At 40.9% G+C, this 25,007-nt stretch overlaps 2 protein-coding genes and 1 long non-coding RNA gene across 7 annotated transcripts; 1 reads left to right on the top strand and 2 right to left on the bottom strand.

Moving 5' to 3' along the window:
- Window positions 1-1,058: 1,058 nt before the first annotated feature.
- Window positions 1,059-11,401, bottom strand: LOC117757666 (sorting nexin-4-like). 4 transcript variants are annotated; one of them, XR_004613176.1, is made up of 15 exons: window positions 11,297-11,401; window positions 10,206-10,330; window positions 9,366-9,504; window positions 8,132-8,281; window positions 7,984-8,031; window positions 7,836-7,891; window positions 6,951-7,023; window positions 5,277-5,338; window positions 4,101-4,166; window positions 3,601-3,690; window positions 2,868-2,967; window positions 2,348-2,493; window positions 2,135-2,249; window positions 1,929-2,042; window positions 1,432-1,830 (listed from the first exon to the last, which is right to left on the bottom strand). XR_004613176.1 is itself a non-coding variant. In XM_034579005.1 (14 exons), the coding sequence occupies exons 1-14, from the start codon at window positions 11,378-11,380 to the stop codon at window positions 1,995-1,997; spliced, it is 1,302 nt and encodes a 433-aa protein (XP_034434896.1). In that variant the 5' UTR covers window positions 11,381-11,401; the 3' UTR covers window positions 1,059-1,994. The 4 variants fall into 4 exon arrangements, 3 of the variants coding, with proteins under 3 accessions (XP_034434896.1, XP_034434895.1, XP_034434897.1); XM_034579005.1 differs by having other exon boundaries at window positions 1,059-2,042; XM_034579004.1 differs by having other exon boundaries at window positions 1,432-2,042; window positions 2,149-2,249.
- A 2,184-nt stretch (window positions 11,402-13,585) lies between these two features.
- Window positions 13,586-23,633, bottom strand: pnpla3 (patatin-like phospholipase domain containing 3). 2 transcript variants are annotated; one of them, XM_034579002.1, is made up of 10 exons: window positions 23,576-23,633; window positions 23,142-23,328; window positions 21,950-22,182; window positions 21,783-21,848; window positions 18,710-18,919; window positions 16,872-16,932; window positions 16,595-16,771; window positions 16,265-16,397; window positions 16,033-16,140; window positions 13,990-14,260 (listed from the first exon to the last, which is right to left on the bottom strand). In XM_034579002.1, the coding sequence occupies exons 2-10, from the start codon at window positions 23,326-23,328 to the stop codon at window positions 13,990-13,992; spliced, it is 1,446 nt and encodes a 481-aa protein (XP_034434893.1). In that variant the 5' UTR covers window positions 23,576-23,633. The 2 variants fall into 2 exon arrangements, with proteins under 2 accessions (XP_034434894.1, XP_034434893.1); XM_034579003.1 differs by lacking the exon at window positions 23,576-23,633 and having other exon boundaries at window positions 13,586-14,260.
- On the top strand, window positions 14,587-15,037 carry LOC117757669. The gene is made up of 2 exons (XR_004613179.1): window positions 14,587-14,714; window positions 14,956-15,037. It is a non-coding gene; the product is annotated as an uncharacterized LOC117757669 (long non-coding RNA).
- Window positions 23,634-25,007: the final 1,374 nt, after the last annotated feature.

Raw genomic sequence — 25,007 nt, forward strand, 5'->3', positions numbered from 1 at the left:
AAGAAAAAAACATTTTCAGATGTTCTGACGACTGTAAGCGTATGGTAAATTACATATTTATGTGTTAAGTTTGAATACATCTACAGTATATCAGACAATTTCTGGTTACCAAAACATAACCATCACAAAAAATTGTCTGTTTATTCAAATAAATAGAATAAATGCAAAATTTAGCATTAAAGTTTTAAATATGACAATAAATACCCTCAGAGTTTATTGGTGGGAAGCATTTGCAACAGGAAATACAAAATATAATGCTATAACATATGTAATACAGAACAAAACGTTTCAGTCAATAAATGAAAATAAAATTCAATAAAACTCATGAGTTAAATATCATCTCAGAATGAGTATCATGACTAGTATGCACAGCTTAATGTACATCAGTGCAATCCACCTCCCTGGACATCACTGCATATGATCAACATGTAGGCTCTTTGATTTATTCATATAACACAGAAATGTAAGCTTCCGATGCCACTTGCATTATGTTGTTTTTAGAACTATAACTTCATGTTTTCATAGCAAAAGCCAGTTTAGATGTTTAGATGCTATTAATTAATAGCATCATATAATAACTTTGAGATACCTTCATAGATCTGTTCATGAGGCTCAGGTCACTTTCACACCTGTAATTCAAACCAAAGATAAATATATAACCTATTGTTGGATTTAGTTCAGGTCGCTCTGCTCGCTTTTTACAGCCCAGAACAATATCATTGACCTGCAAAGGAGAGCCCCTGTCCCCCACCATATATAGATCTATCGATCTATATATACAGATAGATAAATCTGTATATATAGATATATATAGATATATATATATATATGTATGTGTATGTGTGTTGGCAAACAGCTGTTTTAGATCAATGTTTAGTATGTAGTGTCGTGAAATGTAAGGATGTAACAGAGCTGTGGATTACACAATTCATTCTGTGGATACAGAACTATTGGAATTTGTACTGAGTTTGGAGTTCTCAACAGAATTCAGACTTTTGGTAGGAAATGGGAGGTGGCTTCGGCCGAGCCCAAATAAATCATGCTATCAATTTAGTGTGCTGAAGTTTTTATCTTTTATATTTTTACTTTTTACCTTTTAAACTTTAATATTGTATTTTGATTTAATGCTGTACGCGTTGCCCCTGCTAAAACAAATGCAATAAAGATATTAATTAATAGAGAAGTTGCGGACATTGAATCTATGCTCAGTATGATGGTAGATGGATTTCTTTGGTGATTTTTAACAACTTACAGATTCTTAAAGGTTACTCGAGCCAATCATTTTATATATAGATCCTAAACAATTCCTAGCAACTTACAAGTGCTCAGATTATGAGAGGAGAGCTGCCGTTAACAGACGTGACTGAAATACAACTTTTCTCATAAGGCTATTCAGAATTAGACTATTTCAGTGGCAGCAGGGTAAACGCTTGGACGTAGGCAGTTAGAAGCTAGGCGTGTCTCCTCGCCACCAGCTTAAACAAGTTTTAGTGAATCTCTTTTTGAGTAAATCTCTCAAGGGCCTGAGACTCTGACCCTTTAAACGGAGAGCTGCTCAGGAACTCCTGTACAGGGGAACACTGGGATCTGACAGTGGGCATACGGCTGTTTTAACTTAATAAATGTTTACAAAAAATGAATAGCCACAAACTCTTTATAGAAGAATCCCTTGTTGTATCATTTGATGTACAGTAGTGATACCACAACTTGGTTCTTGACTGTTATCATGTAAAACTGTTCAAGCGCCCATTTAAGTTAGAGAAAAACCTGTGAACCCCGATGCTCTGTGTGATCAATCACTTCCCTTTGCCATTTGAATCCACAAGTCATTCACTATTTCAAAATAGCTGCATACAAATCATTTTTGCAGTTACTTGAGATTACCTTATTTTCAGACACATTTTACGAGACGTTATGTCTCTGGTGTCCTCAACCAGAGGACACCATTTGCAACCATCACTGAGGGAGGAGAACCTTGGGATATGGTTTCAACTTTACATCTTGAGGAAACACTCTTTGGCATTGCTCCACACTTGTATTCCCTGCAGGGAGAGAAGAAATAAAAACACGTTTATGACCACGACTACTAAAATGCTCCTGTATCCTAAAGCTGCCCTGGTGTGCTGTTGTGTACCTTCTTGCACATGCTGATCTGCATGACAGCGTAGTTGATAAGTGCTTCCCTCAGATCTTTGTCTTTCTGCTCCTCAAAACGCTGCATGTCCACCCACGCCTTTTCAACATGCTCTCTGCAGTGATACACATCAGATTAACACACACAAAATACATCAAAATGTTCTCTTTACTTCAGCACAGAGCTGCTTTCACACAGTGTGCCGGCACTCACTCGCACTCGGCTGTCTTCTCCTTGACTGTGTCTTCCCCCTCTGCTATCAGCTCCTCTAGCAGCTTCAGTCTGGCCTCCCTCTGCTCAGGCGCCTCTTGCCCAAAGAGCTTGTTGGTCATTCCTTTGAAGGAGAATGTCCGTACTACCTGATGTAACCACAAACACAGCAGTTGGGTGGAAGGTAGCTTCCTCATAAAAGGTCTTACCTAAGTTTGACATCTATTACAAACTCAACCATGGCTCTTTAAGACTGAAGAGAGAGAATATGCTTGTAAGCTTTTAACAATCTCATCTCATGGTCAAACACTCATGGAGAAAGGGTTTTCAGTTTGTGCCCAAATCCAGTTTTGTTAGTGTAATAGTTGTGGTTGTTCACCTGCCTATGTGGGACACAAGTGCATTTTCTGTTTAAACAATGCGTCCATCTGAAACTAGTTAAGACACTTGGCGTTCTTGGCCCTGGCTTACTGCATTAGCAAAATCTGGACCTAAGAATCAGGAGAACATGAGTCTAGTGTACCCCTGTAGCCAGCTCCTCACGTTGTTGCTTCTTCGAGATGAGGTCCTGGGAGGACACCTCCAGCTCAAACTGGGTCAGCTCGTGTTTCCTGCACACTGCCCTGCCAACAGTACAGCATCACATCATACACATCAGAACACACAGAGCCACTGACAACAGATGGGATGCATGAAGACACATTTGTAGCCAAATAACAGGTCATAAATACAATTTTCATTATTCATCGACAGGTACAGCACTCTGAAGTGCAGTGGTTTCATTTGCTCAACATCTGATGATCTATTCATCCACTTATAATACCTTCTGACAAAAGACCAAAACTTAATCTGGGATCCAACAACAGTCTTTGGAGCCACTGACAGCTCAGGTCGTTTTCCTCATAGATGAGGAAAACGACCTCTAGTTCACAGTAGTTTGTAATAGTGACAAATCCTGCAGTGTTATGTGCCAGCTGTACAACCTTAAAGTTGTGAAGCAAAATAATAATAATGATCGGGATTAATTGTCCATCCACCAGCCATCTCAGCTAGTGATCCCATGACTCAAATTCCCGTTCACCACTGGGATCCATCCAAAAGCACACCATCCAGACAAACGAATATCTAACTACAGCCCCTGACAGAAACATCTTTCAAATATAACTCCCTATGTTTACTATGTCATGTTTGCATCTCATTTCTTAATTGGCTTATTCATGTGCAATAACAGACCCAACTGGGTGAAAATATCTTACCTCAGAGCTTCAGCATAGAAGAGATATTCTTTCAGCTGGTCTGCATAATGTTCCTCTTCCTCTAAGATGTCATCTATTGAGGCAGCATATCTGCAAGTGGGAGACAAAAGGCAACTTGTCTTTATAACCAGCACTGCTGGCAATGGGAGTGCACAAGTGTTTTTGACAGAATTAGATTATTTTTGTGGCAGCGGCTGCACGATGGGATGGGGTTGATGTCGATTTGTTTGTGTGTGAGAGAGAGAAAACTAGAGTTACCGCCCTACGGTTGTTTGCCTCCGCTAGCCGGTGCCATTTCAGACTCACTGTGACCTTTGAAATTCAGTAAGCTAATGTTTGTGTCCAAGTGAAAACTGATTTTAAAGAAGGTCCCAAAAGGCAGAGTTGATATCCTTCAAGCTGATCATAAGAAATCACATTCAAGAAAAACATCCACTTATTTGTGATCTTCATATGTGGCAATTCTGGCACAAATACATCAATGTCTGAGAAACACTCACGCATCCATATGATGACCGGCACTTTGCAGTCCATCTCCCATCTCTTTCTCGATGGCGCTCCACTCACTGCAGTGAACACATGGATGCACCCACACACAAACACACATACATACACACACACGCGCACATTAGTGTGGGTCTGTCATACACGCTCCTAGACACAAGAACATTAACTTTTTTTCATATTTCCTTATCTGAATTAAGGGTTTAAGGACTGAGATGTTCTGGACATGCTGAATGAGCTGTATTTATACAATTGACTTGACAATGTAAACAACACACACTCAAGTAACCATTCAGGGGCTTGTACTACGAAGCGAGTTCAGCGGGAAGTTTTTTTGTTATTCGGTATGTTGCCCACGTTCTGATGAACTGCAGGCTACTACGAAGCTAGTTATCAAAGCTCTTATATACCCTGGGTTTTCTTATCCAGATACCAGTATGGTCATGCGATAAGAGGCGGAGTCGTGATATGACATCATTACAACCATGAATAAGGTTCTTAATACGATATGAGAAGAGTCTTTCTGCCGGTATGAGGTAAAAGAAAAGGTAGGTATAATTTAAATTTTTTAAGTAAACTGCTAAAGATAATCTGAAAATAAGCAGCAAATTTTTTAAAGGTACTTAGTGAGTATTTTTCCTTTTCGTCTGATGATGAACAACTACTACGAGTATGTGATGCTGATAAAAAAGTTAAACGTGATTTCAGACCGTTTTCTGATGCCAAAGCACAGAGGAGAGAGAAGTAGTTAATGTGTGATGAGCTCAGTCTGACTGAAATATTCATTTATAATAATGGAAATATTGAATGGTGTGTGGATCGTTTTTTAAAAGAAAGACATCAGAGGTCTGAGTTTTTATTTCTCCTCGTGGTTTTGTGTCTGGATAAAAAACGTTTGCTGAATTGAAATTAAGCTCTAAAAGTTGTGATGCATTTAGATATTGTGATAAACTCTCCCTCCATTTGTTTGAAGCTCTGTTATAATGGACACATGAAAGATCTGGAGCAGAAATACCATTCCACTTGAAGATATCCGCTGTTTTGTATTAATAAACATTTATGTCCCTGTCAAGAACCAGTAGACCAATAAAGTTCACACGATAACCAGTAATCCTGCTTCGTAGCACAGGCCCCAGGTCCTTATTTACACTTTCTTACGCTTCTCGTCACACCTGAAGACTCTGCCGTAGTTCCCATGGACCTTGAAAACACCATAGAGTCGATCAGCTACTCTCTTCGAGAGACAGACAATAACTGAAAGTGAGTATTCAAATAAAACATGCAGATCATTTTAAGACTGGCTCCCGAACCTCTGGAGCCCAGCAGCTGACAGAAGTATTCATTTTTTTATTTTAATGCACAATCTAGTAATCATGCCTCAATACCTTACCAGTAATACCTTAAATATGTAGTAGTAGGCCTGTCTACCTATTAGTGACCCCTGCTCTAAATATATATATAATACACATCTTATTCACAATATGGAATGGGGGATTAAACACAGGTCGTTAAGAGCAATTCATCTAATAATTCTAGAAACGTCTGTCTGTCCATCTGCCAGTCTACATGTTGCTCACATATCTCATATCCTCACACTCTGCATGTGTAGGGCCCAAGGAAGTGCAGTGTCGCATTTGGTGCAATTTGGACACTCGATACATGACATTAATAAACTGTAAACAAACAGGTGATCAGTGCTCTGCAGCAGCAGTGGTGCTGTGGCTTTAGGGTTTTCTGGAGTCCGGCAGCCCATCTTTCTGCTGCCCATACACGTGCACACATAGACATCAACCGGGGCTTGAGCCCCTGCCCTTTTTCTTCCTCATGAGAAAGTGCCCCTTTTTCTGGAGTGATTTTTTTTCCATTTCTTTTTTTTAAATAAATGAATATTATACTCCTGTTTGTGCACAGCTTCCCTGTCAACAAATATATTGATTAAATACAAAATCTAAATATCAGGTCTGGAGACTTGGACTTAGTCTCTTCCCTCCCTCCCTCCACGTCTCCTGCACAGTGGTGAGCACTAGAGCTGTGGACATTTCTTGATTCTTAGATGCATCGTGATGCGGACAACTCTGGGGCCACCTTGATACAGGAAAAGCTATAATCAGAGTTTGTCCTTTGTCCTTAGGTGCAGCACACAGGTATAAACTGAGTGAATGTCAAATCAGTGTGGAGAGCACTGACCACTGTCAATCAATCAATCAATCAAATTTTATTTGTATAGCCCATATTCACAAATCACAATTTGTCTCATAGGGCTGTCATGGACTTGAAAACCATATTTTGTAAATTACAGTTGTAATAACACTTGTAATAACAGTCACAGTCTATAATACTTTTTAAAGTACTTTCTAAATAAAAAGAGAGTTCATATTTGACTGATTTTCGTAACTAAAATTAACTGATGAAAAAGCAGCCATGTGCAATAATATAGGAAATTGAGGATGTGATACATTGAAATACATCAAGATGCATCGTTGTTTCTTTTGTGATAAACCCAGTGAATACCAAAGAAGACCATTGTCTCTGTGTGAACTGTTGAGTATTTAACAATTGTGTGAGTGTGAGGGTAAAAAAAATAAATTGTTAAGTAAGTCAGAGATGTTCTACTATATTCAACCTTTTGTTTTAAAAACTTTTTTTGATTTGAGCCTCTGCCCCCCCAAAATGTCTGTGTACGTCCCTGCTGCTGCCCCTAAGTGGATACATCCAGTTGTTGCATGTTTAGAGATCTTAAGCAATCTATTTCAATATTTTACATAAACATGAAATCAGTCTGTGTGTGTGTGTGTGTATGAGAGAGAGTGAGAGAGAGAGACAGGAAGGTAGTAAAAGAGACTTACTGCTCTGGCTCGGAGCAGCTGAGATGTGTGGGACTGCAACTCATCGCTGTAGTGTTTCATATCCATGAAGCGTCTGCGTCAGATAAAATAAACACAAATAATTTTCTACCTAGTTGTGTTATTATTTTTGATAAACTGTTAAATCATTAAATGCACTTTCTAAGGCAAATTTTGAAATATTTGATGGTTCCAGTTTCTCAAATGTGATAATTTGCAGCTTTTCTGTTCTGAAATCATGGTTAGTTAGATAACTAGGGGTTTTGCACTATTGATTGCACAAAAGGGACTTTATGATGTCCTCTTCTGCAAAAAGATATTGTGATTGTCACTGTTTTCTGATGTTTTATTGATAAAATGATGAATCAAAGAGCTGAGAAAATTGAGATTAATTGAAAATGGGTCTTAAATGAAGGTACACATTGGGTGAAGCCAATGTGGGTGAAGCCAGTCTGAAAGTGCCCATGTGAGAAAAAACAGCAGGAGAGCCTCCGCAAGATGTGATGTTGATGACTTTTCTAATATGCAACAAACACAAACATGAAGAAAACTAAATTAAAACGAAAATCTCCAGATGAAAAAGCTTTCCCACATAGAAGACACCAACGAAGGTGCCGAAAGAGGTTTTGGTGATGACAATGCGCCAGTGTCAGTGCTGTAAACAAAATCACATGATCTCTGCAGCAGAATTTACATGTTGCATCCTGCCGCTGCCTGCTGCACCATCCCTCAACCGGAACACAGAGGTTTCTGTGTTGTTGTGATCGAATCTGAGTGGAGAATCTCCTGCTGTGTTGTGCATATGTGACTCCAGAGAATGTCTGGACCCAATTCTCCTGACATCCTCTGGAAACTGCTTTACAGTGTGTTTTGGAAACACTAACTTACTTATCTGTATTTCTCACCCGGAAGGTGGCACTGAGAGCTCTTAGCCGGGAATCTGCCTGCAAAAAGAGTGAGAAGAGTCAGATGTCCAGCTTTGTGAACACTGAAAGTCTTTGTCAAAGAAATTAAAGAAGTGAGAAAAGTTCAGAACCTTTGCCTGAAAGCCTGTCTCATACACCACTTCTTTCCAGCCATGTTCCTGCCATACACATTTGTGAAAAAAGTCAGTTACTGATCAGCTTCGGATCTACACAAGATCATGTGAACCGCTAACCCTAACCCTGAGCTACAGCATTTACCTCGGTGAGGAAGTGGTAAAGGATCTTGTCATTGGAGAGGACTTGATGAGACGCCACACGCATTAGGAAGTTCTCCAGCCCAACCCTGCGGCGCTCCACAAAGTCTGGGTCCATGTTGTCTGCAGTCAGCTTGTGCCACACAAACTCTGCCTGTATGCAAGACAACAAAGTATATATGTATACATATATATCAGGCCAAACCGAGCGCGCCCTGCCATCTCCATACTTGATGTAAACGAAGTTTACAAATTCTGTTGTTTTCATCCAGTCGGAGTTTTACACAGGTGTCCGATTACACTGTTTGTGTGTGTGAGTGTGTGTCAGCGCGAGAGACGAGCTGAATTATGAATGAATGCGCAGCTATGAAGGAAGATTTGACTCATTTAAGAAAGGTATCGATCATTATGCGGTGATCAGTGTTGATATTGTGGGGTCATTTCAAACAAATGGACATTTAAACTGTAGCGGATCAGAGACGTCAGCTGAGTCTGTGAGAGAGAGAGAGAGAGAGAGAGAGAGAGAGAGAGAGAGAGAGAGAGAGAGAGAGGGAGAGGGAGAGAGAGAGAGAAGTGAGCAGCGGAGTCAGTGTGTGTGTGTGTGTGTGGCACCGTTACCTTTCCTTCAAGTTCGGGACTAAGTAAGCAGCCGTAAGTAAGCAACCGTTTATAGTGAGGAATGTGGCCCGGGTATAAGTGGTTTCCACTGTACTGAAATTTCGTAGCAAGGCGGAGGCGGTGCGAAATTTGACGGAGCCGGCCGCTTCGCAATTCTCCCTGGTCAGACATTTTCTTTTGTTATACATTGTGAGTAAAGTACCGAAAAAAAAGTACAGATGGGTAGCGGTATTGGTTCAAATGTGAATGGAACCCAACCCTACTAAGTAGGCGGTCCTTCAAATGTGGCCCAAGACGCATCTGCGTTCAGACAGCGAAAACAATGTGGCCGACACGCATCCCAGATCACCTCCGATTATGGTTTGAGTCATCGGATCTCAGGACGCACTTCGGACGCATTTGCGCTCAGGACCAATGTTAATATCAGGTCTGAACGGGGTCAGTGTTATAACTTGGTCATTTTGAGAGAGGTCTTAGTGAAGGTTCCAGCCGGCCATGTTGTTGCTCACTTTTCCATTGCTCTGTGTCCAATGACACAGCTGAAAGAAGTGTAGAGGAGAGCATGTATATTTGACATTTCTAGAATCACTGAACAGGGTTTAGAAAGACAATGAACTCACCCTCTTCTCAGGCAGAGGAGGTATCACAATGTATGGATAGGTAACGATTAAGTAGCTCCGCAGCAGCTCAAATTCACTGTATCTCCTCCACAGAGAGTCGGGGGCTGGATTACGACCTTCAGCGACTGCATCCATTGGCCTAGAAAGATTGAAACCACAGAGTAATTTGGTCAAGTTGTTTTTCTAGCGACAAGGGTGTGTGATATCTACGATCTACTCATGTAGGGATGCAACAAATCCCAGGTCACACAATATAACACTCCAGGGGTCGTCCACAGAGACGTGAAGGCGGGATGTCTCCCACCCTGATAAGACGTCAGGAGGGTAATAAATACCTTTACATACCCAATGGGAGGGGGCTGTGAGTTATAAGAACACAGATTTCTCCTCTGTTCTTTACTCATTTGTACATGTCATTAAGGTGATGTGTACTGTGAGTCCATCTGCAGATGCTGGATTAAACTTACAGTAAGAACGGTTTGACTTTGTGCTTGATTAACAGAAATTGCCACCACAGATACATAGAGTAACAATGTTGTTTCCTGCTAATCCTAGTGATGTGTGGCGAAGGACGGAAATCATCATAACACGAGTGGGATTATATGCATCAAAGCATTCAGGGGAGATTTTGAGATATATCGAGATATAGACTGTGCATCAAGATACCGCCTGAAAAATGTTGTTGTTGTTGTTATTTACAGGCCACATGCCGAGCCCATACAGACATAAGACAGATCTAAATACATGCAACACAGAGCCAAAACAAGAGGAGGTACACATGAATACACATCAAAGCATCTCTCCCTGTACAGTGGCTGATGAAGATCATGCTGTGCTCACCTTGTTTCGATGAGGTACACGGTGAACATCTCCTGCATGTTCACGGCATTTTTGCCGCTCCTCTTCTCAGCCTCAGCAACACAGATCTCCATCCTGCGCAGCAGACTGCAGCCCTGCTCCGCCACCTTTATACATCAGTAACAGACACACATCTGGATCACTGCTCCTTCATCTGAACACATCAGTGACGGACACACATCTGGATCACTGCTCCTTCATCTGAACACATCAGCGACAGACACACATCTGGATCACTGCTGCTTCTCCTGAACACATCAGTGACAGACACACATCTGGATCACTGCTCCTTCATCTGAACACATCAGTGACTGACACACATCTGGATCACTGCTCCTTCATCTGAACACATCAGTGACAGACACACATCTGGATCACTGCTGCTTCTCCTGAACACATCAGTGACAGACACACATCTGGATCACTGCTCCTTCATCTGAACACATCAGTGACAGACACACATCTGGATCACTGCTGCTTCTCCTGAACACATCAGTGACAGACACACATCTGGATCACTGCTGCTTCTCCTGAACACATCAGTGACAGACACACATCTGGATCACTGCTGCTTCTCCTGAACACATCAGTGACAGACACACGTCTGGATCACTGCTCCTTCATCTGAACACATCAGTGACAGACACACATCTGTATCACTGCTCCGATACCTTTATACATCAGTGAGACACACATCTGGATCACTGCTCTTTCCCCTGAACACGTCAGTAACAGACACACATCTGGATCACTGCTCCACTACCTACTCATTCACTGGTTCAATTTTTCTTATGAAGCAATTCTCCAGTCATCCTCTGGAGGGCATGTCAGGAAACAGTTTGACAAGCGAATGTTATCATGTACACGCCATTGAAACGGGATATGAAACGTCAGAGTCAATTCTAAAACACAACTAATTAAATGTCGAACAATAATCCGAAATGATGTCCAGTAAATATGTTTTCAGTGAGACAACGTTGAACACAACACCACAACTGGATACAGGTGCAATGGGAGACCACACACACGAGCAGTTTTACGAGTCACTCGAGGAGATGAAGCGATCGTCCTACCACGACGTGTAAGCTCCTTCCTCCGGCCAGTGGCTCTGAGTCAGCGTCAGTGATCACCAGCTCTTCTTTCCCGTTCTCCGCCATCTTCTTCTGGAGTGATGGTGTTGGGTCAGCCAATGCGCATGCGCAAAGCATCACCTCACCCAACAGATGCACTCGTCCTCCTGTGACTCTCTGCTCCACAGACGCTCCACAGACGCTCCACAGACGCTCCCCTCCGCTCAACCCACTGTAGTTCACTGTAGTTCACTTACCTAGTATTTGTATCTTCGTAATGACACTCAACAATCGGGCAAAGACGCCTAACATTATGTTTGACAAGACTTCAGACCGAACCCTGAGCGCACATCGTACTAACTCCATACCTGCGCTGCAAGAAGACATTGATTATTGTTTTATTCTTCTTCAAATGATTATTCTAACTCTGGGTGAGCAGGGAAATCAGCAACATTCCCCTGAAGGTCCCTCGAAACTACTGTAGAGGAAAATTGTTCTAGTCCAGGGTCAGGGTTAAATCCATGAAATAAATTAGATTTTTTCGTTTTAAAATACAAAAATCTAAATACAAGACATTTTTATTTTCATGTCTTTCTCTCACGCTTCATGTTTTTTTTTTTAGTCAAAGTATAGGCCATCAGTTGAAATACCAGGAGCGAGAGAAAATGTGTGTGCGTGTCTGTGTGTGCGCGCTCCCAGACGGGGTAAGTGACTTTGTTGAAGAACAGTGGAAACAAACAGTGGAAACAATGAGTTCCTCTCTGGTCCACAGCTGCTCAATGATCAGAAGTTTGGTTTGTACCGAGCTGGAGTTCCTGTGTCCTCCCTCCACTCTGACCTGCTCTCACTTTAACTAATAACCACTCATCACTAGTCAGTTAGTTTACTTTGCACTTTATTTTGTCATTTTCTGTTTATTTTTGTAACCTCGCTTTGTAGCAGTACAGGTAACTGTTGATTTTGCTGTAATTCTGAAAACTTTTTAGTTTTTCATTTTGTCTACAACAGCAGCAGTGAGACAGTGAGGCGGGGGGGGGGGGGGGGGGGGGGGGGGGGGGGGGGGGGCAGAAGAACATTTTTGTTGCTGTGGGAGCAAACTATAGTGACATTTTACATTCTCTTCAAGCATAGAGGCTGTTGTGTGTTTTACAGAGTGTAAAGCCATTGAAATAATTTGTGATTTTGCACATTACCTATTAGCATCCCCACAATGGGATGTTGCCACATTACAGATTTAGTTCCACTGAAAGTCCGTAGCTTAGTAAGCTAAGTTGCTATAATGTTCATATTTTAATTCAGACATAGGACTTCCTCCTGCACTGTATGCAAACATTTTCCAAATATTTTCTAGATTGAAATGAACAAATATATTGAAACTGTATACAATTTATACATACTGTGTAACACAATATAAAAAAAAAAACAACCATAAACATTTACAAAATAAAATCCCCACCTCTCCAACAGTCCTTACCGAAGTAAACATTATGAGGATATGGTTTATTGTAAAAGACTCACTGGTTGTGTACAATTTAGTTTTTTGTGGCCACTTTTATTGACTCATATTACAAATTGATTTGCTTTGGTTAAAATCGTTTTCAGTTTGTGTGGACTCTTGAGCAGCTTTTCTTGAAAGACCTCTCTCTATTTGGCTGAATTCATCCTTCCATCAGTTCTGATGGCCCATTCGCACATGGTTGCAGCCAATGGATGTGGCTACAGTCAGAGTGAAATGTGAGACACTGTAACATTAGTCTGATAGGTCAGGTTAAATAAGCCAACAATTTCCAAGTCACTTTACTGGAGGTAAAACTGACCATGAAGGTACCTGCAATGTAAAGTACAGCAAGCGAACAAGTGAATACTGTATAAAAATCTGATTAATAGGAAAATGTATAATTATATAGACAGAATTTGTTCAAAACTGGGAGGGAATACTGATGTTTAGAAATGTGGCCTGCAGACCTCCTGCCAGAAGCAGCGTCATCGCCACTAAAAGCCATCACATGGCATCTGGAAATATCCCACTACTGTAAAAATGAACATGATTCAAAAATGATTCAAAAACAAACAGAGAGGGCCCCTTTGTGAAGAGATATAAAGCTCAAGGCTCAATTAACTACACTAGAAAGAGGAATGATTGTTACGTTTGAGCACATTTTAAACAAAAAGACAAGCCATGATATGTGTTATGGACAGGGGGGCAACACTTTCCAAATTAGGCTCAATGTGACTGCAAAGCACAAAAGATCAGTTATCAGTTAAAAACTCTTCAAAATTAGACTGTGACAGTTATCTTTCATTTTATTTTACTTTTAAATAAAACAACAAAGAAACTCAGAATGTTTAACCAGTCAGTGTTCAGGACCTGCTCTGTTCTGATCATCTGACTGTCCAAGAGTTTCTACCGCACCATCTTCACATGGGGGGTGGAGTAGATGAAAGCAAATCGTATTTTCAGTGTTATAAGTCAGGCCCAACAACAGGGCTGGTAAACACAACCATTATCCAGAGTGAATTGTAATGTTGTCTTCCACAGGGCTCACTAAAATATAATACACTTTGTACTTCTGGGAGTGTTCAGAGACAATGTGACAAATGTGTGTCTCCTTCAAAACATTCACACAATATTGATCATTAGTCCTCCAGCTCCTCACAGAATGGAAATCCAATCACATAACTATAAAAAGAGTCTTTTACTGCTGTGCGTGGTTGTGGGATTCATCCTGCGAGCTGACGAAGAAGCACACTTGTTTCGGAGAGGTGGGGGTGATGTGAGGATGATGGTGGTTGTTGGAGGATGAGGATGAGGATGAGGATGAGGATGAGGATGTAGATTCGTGGATTTCCCAGTAGTTGCCATGGAGGTCTAATGAGGAAAGAGCCGGCAGCTTGTCTCTTTGCATAGGTTTGTCGTGCTCTGCAGGTAGAGGTGGCACACTCGAGCATTTCCTCAGACACGGCTCACTGTGAAGTCGATTATACATGTTAAGATTGTAACATCAAAGTGACTTGACTACATTTAGAGAGTGCTTTCCTAATCTCAGTACTTAACCCTGGCTCTGACAAACCAGAGGTAAACCCAGTTATTACTCACTTGCTTTAAATATGGGAATAGGATCTGAAAAAACTGGTGCAACCCAGAGTTCATATATTTATTGTGATGTTATTGTCAAGTAGTTACAAGCCAGTCTTTAGTGCAATGACTTATGCCCCAATTCCCAGAGAAACCACCACATTACCCCAGTCACATTTCTGTCTGGAAATCCTACCCTGAAAGATTCGATGTCTGTTCTATTTCCTTTCATCTCTAACATTATTTTTCCTGTTACAACAATTACAACTGTGTGGGAACAAGAACAAATTGTTCAGATGACATTTGCGACTTGGCCTTTGGTAACATAAATTATCTTCTATATCTGTGCAAAACACAGTTCACAGTAGCACAGCAGAGTTATCCTATCTTTTGACAAATGCTGCCTTAAACCTTCATATGTTTTACACAGTTTTCCAAACATTATCTTACCCAATCTTCTTAATTTGCGTTTTGTGGTTCAATATGTGTTTGTGCCTGCGTGTGTCAGCTTGGGTTGGGTTAATGGGAAATATATACCTTTTGTGAAATGTTTGTTTGTACTGTTCCACATTGGCTCTTTCCAAAGACCGGATATATTGAGTCTAGCACATGGGTCATTAATTACGTTTGTCTAAGCAGACACTGTGGGGGTCGGAGTCTCATTCAGAGTTATTTTGATAAGCCTTTATCAGTGTTAGAGGGCTCCAGAAAAATATAACAAAACCATGATGATAAATAGATACGTAGGCCACCAAGTAGGCAGTTAACTGAGGAGTGATGGTTACAATCAGTTATTATTCTTTATTATCATAATTGAGTGTAGTCCTGAATAATAATTAACTTGACCAGTTATGCTGTATTCCTTTCTCTTTGTTTCAGTTTCACCTCTCGAGCTCCTGCTGTTCAGCACAGTGAGGGAGTGACTCCTGCACCAGGTGGTGTATGATGACCCGCAGAACAAAAGGGCATATTTGAGCTGTGTAAATCATTTCTAATAACACACAGAGCATCTGTGTCTGCTGCCCCTCCTACTCCCCCACATCTCCTTATAAGCATCAATTAACCCTTTCTGACCCACAGCAGCACTGGCTGAAGCCTAAAAACATGCCAAAGAAATTGATATGATAACTGGTTGCACTGTTCCACGTGTTTTCTTCAGTTCCTTACTTCTGTATATTGCTAAAACCTCTGGTGCAGACTGTCGTTGTGCCTCTTAAGAAATAGTCATCTGGACAGAGGAGCGAACATTCACAGTCACGATGAATTAAAATGAACACTATCCATGTGGACGGGCAGTGGGTATCGACTAACAGCAACGTCAGCTGTTTCCTCGTGTGGGGAAAAGCAACAACAATCCCTTCTCCTGCACGTGACCATGTTTCGGTCAGAGAGGGGGGGGGGGCAGATAAGGCATGGAGAGAAAGAGGCAAGTAGGGGTTAAGTGAATCAATGCACTGTGCACAGCTCAACAACCCAGCTGAAGCAATACAAAATTAAAAATCTACATAATTGTTGATATTGTGGCGGTGAATCAATGTATGGTAGTAGTAGGTAGAAAAACAAAAAAACAGATATTGATTTCATTTCATTCAGTTTGTCAGCTGAGGATCAGTGCTCTAGCACTGTGTTTGAAAATGACACTGTCTGGAAGTTCATTTATCACCTGATGGAGTGGGCTGGTTCCCCTTTCCGGGCCTGCCGGTACACATCAGCAGCCACGCCAAACAGCCAGCCCACATCAGCTGGCACCTCTGGGATCCACTCCACAAGCCTGCAGCAGAGCAGAACGCCCATCATAAACAAAAGCAACTTAGCCCTGCTTGTGACTCTGGTTAAAAGATGAGTGGAAATGAGTTTTAATGAGATTACTGTCATTGATGAGAGCGGCACCTCACCTCTGTGCCACTGAGTAGGCTGACTGTACAGGAAGTGTGCATGGCATTAGCATGTAGGAGGCCACTCTCACTGGCAGCATCTCCGACACCTTGGCAAACAGACCAGGCTTCTCTTGGCAGGCCTCGCAGAACACTGAAGAATGAAGACAACCGCACCAGTAAAACATACAGAATGTTGGAGCCATTATTTACACACCAATTGAAGAGGCTTGACGTGGTTTGTTATCTTCAATTGAATTGAATTGAATTCAAAAGTTACTATGAACTGCAATCATTTCAAACATAACTTCATCAACACAAAAGCCGGTTGAGTGTGAGATTACAAGGCACCTTTCTTAATGTGCGTAGGCAGAATGATCTCCTCATCCAACCACCAGTGCTGTTTACGCCGGAGGTGGAGCCTCCGCAGCACCCGCTCTTTGGTTGTTTCAGTGTGCTTGGAGCAGCAGTCGGAGGTGCTCTCTGGCAGGGTGAGTCCAAGGGTCGGACGCTCTAACATCAGCAGGTCTGGTACCACAAAACATGCCATTGGTTGACACAGTCCAAAGGTTAAGATGACTGTCATGGTTATTTAAGAGTCATAGCAACACATTAGCAAAGTACTCACTGTTCTCTTCAAGGAAGCGTAGAGCATCCTTATAACCACTTTGACACATCTCAGCCAACACCTGTTGAGAGGAAGAAACCCCATCTTATTAATAGAAGAAAAGCGAAGATTAGTCTTCACTTTATTGACTTCCAGGGCTGTGGCTGAGGAGGGAGAACAGGCAATCCAATAACCAGAAGGTCGGTGGTCCTTGGCCAAGACACTAAACCCCCAAATTGCCCCTGACGGCTGTACCAGCAGTGTATGAATAGTGTGTGATAGAAAAAAGTCTGTGAATAGAAGCGCTGTCAGAACGTTTGTATAAATGTGAGTGGTTGAAAAGACTAGAAAAACACTATATAAATACAGTCAATTAGGTTCACGTCACTAATCCACGACAAGACTCATCTACGATTTTCAATTTAATTTGCTGTGTAAAAAAAGCAATAATGGAAACAAATATTATATGACATATTAAAACCCCATTAAACCACAAATAACAATTTATGGTTTAATAAGGAGATATATGCCGATACTATTTCTTTTCATGCTATGTGCCAATTGTCTCGGCTCTGACTCAAATGATGAAATGAAGTTAAAAAAACACTGATATATTTACTTACAGTTTTACTAGTGGTGGAGTTGCATGTTGCAGCTGAATACCCCTCTCCTCCCCCTCCCCTTCCAAACATGACAGAGAACCTGTGGTAGCCCTCAGTTGTCATCAAAACTCAAAAGATGTTTAGTTTGTCCAGTCTGGACTAGTGTAAAGAAAAATGGCGACCTCCGTAGAGAGGGCCCCCTACTGATGTAAATATAACGTATTTAAACATAAAGGCCCATTCTAGGGTAAGGAGAACAACAATGTGTACAGTTTAGATGACACACACTACTGAAAACATCACCAGGATATTTTTATATTCAGTTTCTTTCAATAGATCCCTTTTACCTAAATCTTACACACTGAGCCTTTTAGTTGCTTTTTATGTAGCTGTCATAATTTTTACAATATACTGAACAAATACAGTATGTTAAAAGGAAAATAATTTAGAAAACAAAGAAATATACTGCATTTCAGCTCAGATTTATGGAAGATTTAAACACACACACACACACACACACACACACACACACACACACACACACATCTGACATCAACAGAGGTGTTCACAGCCAATCCAAGGGCTACAGTGTTCACACCACATGAGTCATGGGTCAAAATTCTTAATAATCCTGTGTTGCTATGCACTTCAGTGTTGCATCTGCCAAGTGTGTGTGTGTGTTTTCTTGTGAGAAGTCCCTCATGCATGGTAATTCCTCCCTCTATGAATGTGGTTAGAACAGAAATGGCCCCTTTAGAGATCTGTGACCTCCATTACACAATCATAGGCTCCCGACAGCATACCACACATGTACATGTGACAGGAGCGGTGAGTAGCGACAACAACACGCCACAGAGCTCTACCCCAACAAGGTCAAAGGTCAGATCCTTTTAAAGGTAATTAAATAGTCATCACAGGAACCAGAGGGACCGCAGCAGCAGGTGAATTAGAGGCAGGAGGTATTCCATATCATTGAGCTGACGCTTTTATCCAAAGCGACTTACCGTGCAATGTAAGTGCAATTTAAAGTGAAGCTAAACTTTATAATATTTTTTATTTGTTTTATTTTTAATATAGGTATATTACTTGGTCATGGCTAAATGGAGTGGAGGGAGATTAAGAGAAGTGAAACTAAAACAGCCATGCCACATCGGACAGGCGTTGTGGATGGTTTTATGCAGCTTCATGCATTGCCGTGTACCCCTGTGATATGTGAGAATTAACAAAGAACAACCCTGGTGCTTGTGTGCAACCTACCTTGGGTTCTGGTGGAAACAGAGCTCTGCTGAGACGGTACATGTTGCCCAAATTCATTTGGATGCTGGTGTTGGTGAAGCGAAGCTCGTGGAAGCTGGTGGAGCCGTCTTTGGGACAGATATCGCACTCGCCAGAAAATGGAGAGATGGTGATGGTGTTTTTCAGCTCCGACTGTGGCAGGTTGTCGCTGATCCCACCATCCACATACCGCTACAGACACAGAAAAGGGTAAAGAGACACTCGGTTGGTATAGAGGTACTGTATAGGCTCCACTGGCACTTAGTAGAACATCCAACTCGGCCAAGCCGAACAGTCCCCTTGAATTTAATCAAGCTTCACAAAATTTCACACACTCACAGATATCAGTCCACTAAATGTGTCTTATTTTTTCCAGATTGATGAATTAATCCTTGGGAAAGAGGTGAATATTTGGGAAAACACTCCATCTTCCAATGTTACAGAAGGTGAAAAAAAATGTTCCTGAATCCGGATCCGGTCCCGAACACACACTGGATACTGTTATTCACTGTTGTACTGTGTTAATTGACCCAGGCTCTACACAGAGCCATACTTGTATCCACACATTTTGGTCACATATTTTTGAACCATTGCATCTTTGTCCTGCAGCTCCTCTGATATGAGACGTCTTTGTAAACATGAGTCACACAACACTCGGTTCCATTTCACAAGAGAACATTTAGCCTGAAAGTTTTAGAAAATGCAGGCCCAGATCAGTGAGGATGATTCACTTCTCACAGTGGTGTATATAAAGTACTGTGTATAAACGTTTATATGTGTAAATGTGTACTTATGCATACACTGTACATCTTTCTGTCAAATGTAATTAATTTAATTAACATTTGGTCAATTTGGATCTCGCTGTGATATTATTGTTATATTTTCTTTAACTTTTGGCACATTTTCCCCCCCCAAGGCTAATCCCGCCATCCTAAGAGAGGGATCCTCCTTGCTCTCTAGGTCTGTAAAGCCCTTTGATACACAGTATATCGTTTACCTGTAGATAGCCTATCATGGATTTGTCTGCTTGACACATACCATATGTCTAAGGATAATTAAAAAGAAATGGCAACAAAGAAATGCCAAATAAAAACCAGAGTTATCTTAGAAACAGGGACATGATAACCAGAGAGACTTGCATGGTCCTAGTTTCAAGTATGTCCAGCTGTAGCAATGAAGGGCGAACGTGAAGGAGAGTGAATCTATGATTAACGTGAGGGGAGGATTCAGACATCTCCATTACCACCAACAAATGACTGCTGCAAATGATAATGGGTGCCGTTATTAGAGGAGGCTCTTCAATGCTATGATTGGTGAAACTCACGGGAGATAGCAATGTTTGGTCAAACGTGCATAAAAGGTTGAGCTGATAGGACAACATTTTAAGGTTGTTTGTATTTGTGTTAACTGTTGTGATTGTAACATCACAACATCCTGGAAGGACCGAAAAGCACATATTAATATATTCTTAGAAACGTTATTCACCATATTAATTGAATTGTATAATTGACTGTCATTATTTATAATAATAAATAATGTTTATGATCATTATTATTATTATTATAACAATGTACAGGTATGTTCGGACTAAAACACCCTGTATCAATATATTTAAAGTATACCATTTAAACACTGTGTCCATTTTCCTTGTAACTACCAAATTACCAGTTTAATTTACAATTTAATTTCAGTTGCTTTCTAGAAAAGTATGAGCGAACTATACAGATCCATAAAAGCTTTCTGAAATATCTAAAGTTAAACAATTACTAACAAATTCTTAAAAATCTATGTTTGACTTTAAAAATATGACCTCACATTGGTCTGGTCTCCTCAAGAATATTTGTCCACAAGGTGTCACGGCTCAAGTTAATGCACAAAGTCAGTGAGACACACTATCTAGGGTTATGAGTCTTGTATCTGGGCAGCAGAAAGTACACAATGTACAGAATCCACAGACAGAATGTACAGACAGCTCTGTAACATGTAAACACTTCCACTGAATGTAGCGGTAGATTGTTGGACTCACTGTGTGACCTGTGTGTATATATATATATATATATATATATATATATATATATATATATATATATATATATATATATATATATACACATACACACTTTGAATTGCAACATCCATTTATTGTTGCATTTTGAATTTGGAAACTAAGAATTAATACATACATTTCATAACATTCATGTCATTAGGATAAGGACTTTGGTATGTTGTTACTTTGACATTTGAACTGCTTTCAGCTGAACTTCTGAATTCAGCTGCTATCAGTGGATGCAATTCAAATAACATTTCAACTTTTTGCACATTGATTTCTGCTGAACTGTAAGGTTAGTGCCTACATGCCGAGTAACAGCATCAGCAGATATGTTCATTCACTGTTCATTTTTAAGCTAAAGTGATTATTCTATGTCCTTTTATAATAGTTCATGTAATCTGCTTGATAACGTGACCTTTGTATTTTGTAATTATGATATCACTGGATCTGAATCCAAACTGAGTGATTTGGTAACAGAAGATAGAAGGTGTGGAAATCCCTGTCAAAAGTCCAACAGCAGCTGATAAGTTAAAGTGAAGGCAACACTGATATCAGTATCTCGGTGCTGCAGCTAAAGTGATTAACACAGTTCTTTTCCTTAGCATACAAGTGACTTATTATGATTAACTGTCATGGAGAACAAAATGATCTCATGGCAATCTTGCACCTTGACCTGCATTATCCATGTTGCATTCGGTGCAGTCGCCTCCTGTTTTCGGATTTGACTGGAATACGGTCACATAACAGGGAGGGTTTTCACCACAGCTACAACCAAAGGCAAATCAAATGATCTTTTATGACAGAATTTGCCCATCTAGACTCATGAAGAGTTTCCTCTGACATATGGCTTGTACATGTCGATCTTTCTTTGCCACTGATACAATAAATGTTTTCTAACACGTGTAATGAAACATGTACAGTTTTTCACAATGTATTTCACACATAAGTGACCCTCGTGGAAACAAAGCTCAATGTGAAGATGGTATAAAAAAAGCAGACACCTACCACTCCTCTGTAGGACGGAGGAATCAGCCCACAGTAGATGGGGATGAAACAGCTACAAATCAGTGCCTGTGGACAGAGTGCAGTTTGGAACCAGAACAAATCTCTTTCTTGAGGCTCTAAGACCCTAAAGGCTTCTCCAGATTTATAAGATAAACCCCAACCCGTACCTGAATGAGTTCCTCTTTGGAGCTAAACTCTGATATCACCACATTCTCTCCGTCAGACACTCTGGTCAGCGAAACACACAGCCGCCCCGAGGCCCGGACATGAGCGTCAGCGGGTAGGTCCCGAGTCAGGCCTGACTTTATCACCTTGACCAGGTTGAAGGTTGGGTGGAGGGGACCCAGGTTCCTCTTCCTGGCCTCCTTCGCTATTTCAATCACATCCTGACAGCATTTAGCTAGGAAACAGAACAGACATTAAAGGTAAAGGGGGAGCAACATGCCTTCTTTGAACTGCGAACAAAAACACACAGCTTCAAATGACAACCTGCAACTGGATCAATATTCACTTTAGTTACCAGGAGCCAATGACCAACAAAGACCTGGGTTCTCTAACGATCTAGTGGTACCATGCCAATGTTTTAGATCTGAACCCATACTGAACATATCTATTACCATATTTTTTTAAAATAAGCATCGTAGGAAAGGTGCTACTAAGTGTGTTTAGTGGAATTTGGACAGTGTTGATGAGAAGTGGCCACTGAGGTCGGTGGAGATGAAAATGTGAAACATGGGTGAAAAGTTGAACCTTTAAAGAAAGTGGATAATTATCAGAAAATCTGTATTATTATTTGTTACGTCCCTCATTTGCATTAATGACAGCCTACACGTGAGCTGCTATTATCTAGCAACCTGATGAGCCATTATCTCAGCATGCTTTGACAATGTGATATCCCAGTCAAGTGACTCCCTGAAAAGGTTCAGTGGGTTTGAGGTGACAGTGGAGGAAGGTTCAAGACAGTTTGTCTGAGAAATGCTAGTAATTCTTAGGATTAAGTCTCATTGCCCCATTTAGAAATTGCTACTGTCCTCTGGGGACAACACAACTATTTGACAGTGCTTTCCCTGATTTACATTCTTAATAATCACGAGAATAAATGTTATTTCGTGACGCCTTTCTGAGTCTTCCCCTCGGACACCACACAATACATGTTAGAATTCAATTAGAATATAAGGCTAATTCAGCAGCAGCTGATGGAGAAACATATCAATGTCTCGGGACACTTTCACTTACTTCTGATGCCACTAAACACACGCTATAACACCAACACCACCACCAGCAATAACAACAACAACAACAACAACAACAATACAATACTATTAATAAAACTTCCCGAGTCCCAGCGGTGTGTCTTACTTATGGACGCCTGGCTGGCGAGCACCGAGGCGGTGAGCGCCCCGGCAGAGGCTCCGTACAGCCGGGTCGCCCCTTCGATGAGGTAGGGCGCTCTCTCCAGCAAGCAGCTGGCGACTCCGATGTGGTAAATCCCCAGGAAGCCGCAGCCCGCAAAAGACAGGTTCCAGCCGCTGTCTAAGTCGAACATGTTCTCCTTTACACGTGGCATCTATTGCACTTCTGTCCGTCCTGGGAGAGGGATCCCTCACATGTGGCTCTCTCTGAGGTTTCTACGTTCTTTTTCCCCTGTTAAAAGGTTTTAGTAGTTTTTCCTTACTCTTGTTGAGGGTTAAGGGCAGAGGATGTCACACCTTGTTAAAGCCCTATGAGACAAATTGTGATTTGTGAATATGGGCTATACAAATAAAATTTGATTGATTGATTGATTGAAACATGGCGGGTCATGCCCCGGCCGCGGAGCAGTGTCTGAGCACGGTGTGTCCTGACCCTGTTTATATACTGTCTACGGAACTGAAACACACGGACTCTGTTTACAGAGGAACAGTGGGAGGGGGGAGCCGCTGCTGGTGCGTTCAGGAGCAGTCAGAACTTTCACAACCCCCCCCATGTGAGAATGTGCTTATATTTTGATACAACTACGTCACAGAATATTAGTCTTGCGTCTCTTCAATTTCCATTAGAAAACACAAAGCCAATGACATATTGCTGTAGTCTAAGAAAAGTCATATTTGAAAATGAACTGTTATCTTACATACTGTACATACACTTATGGTGTTTTGTGACCTAAGGATGTTTTACAAACTAGGCTCTTTTATTCACTGCCTATGATTGATACTTTCCGGTGGCGAGGTTGTGGGTTGATCAAACATCATGAGCTTGTTGGGTATACTTGAAGACGAATAGCCTGCATGACCATAATCTGCACTCTGCTCACATGAGTCACAGCATGAAGCTGCTTAAAGTCACTGAGTATGACTGTGGGGATGCATGGTTTTTAAAAACCAGCATGTTTATCCAGTCGATGGTAAAGAAAACAGACCAGGGTTGGATTAATGGATCCTCACCAAAAACCTTTTTGTCAGATATGGCTATTGTAATGGACAATTTTACCATTATACCACACTAAATATTATCTCTGCTTATGCATACTATTTCTGCTTGTGAAACTGCTAAGATGACATCAGGGCCACAAATCTGAGACGGTGCTCATCTCCCCACACAAGACCTCGAAGAAGATCTTCAGCATGTGTCTGTGTCTTATCTCCTGGGATTTTAATATTCACTCAGTTCACACACATAGTTCTCACAACACATAGTTCTCACAACACATAGTTCTCACAACACATAGTTCACACACACACACAATACACAATATATTTAGCAATATATTGTGTATTTATACTGTATATAAATATACAGTATAAATATTCGGTAGGAAGACATGATAAGAAAATATAAATATAGAAGGGTCAAATACTTTTCCAGAAGGATCAACAGTAACTGTGGTAGCTATGTACACAAGACGGGCATGCTAAAACACTCAAACCTTACACTCATTAGACTTTAATTGACTTGTTAGAACAGTCTTTAATGTTTCCATCAATCATGTATCAATAGCCTAAATGAAAAGTAATAGCCTACATTATTGATACAAATGATATACCTTACTATTGTATACAGTAAACTCATCATTCACTGGGTATTAATGGATCTAAAAGGCAGATGTAGTCATCATACAAATACTAGGATTCTGAAATAGTACTGTACTGTACAATCCTATGATAAATGTAGTGGTAACATACCAGCATGATGCTAATTGGTTCTATTAACTCAGTATTATAGAGACAATCATATAAATCTAGGCCT

The sequence above is a fragment of the Hippoglossus hippoglossus genome, chromosome 23, assembly GCF_009819705.1.
Source record: "Hippoglossus hippoglossus isolate fHipHip1 chromosome 23, fHipHip1.pri, whole genome shotgun sequence".
In the NCBI taxonomy this organism is placed as follows: Eukaryota; Metazoa; Chordata; class Actinopteri; order Pleuronectiformes; family Pleuronectidae; genus Hippoglossus; species Hippoglossus hippoglossus.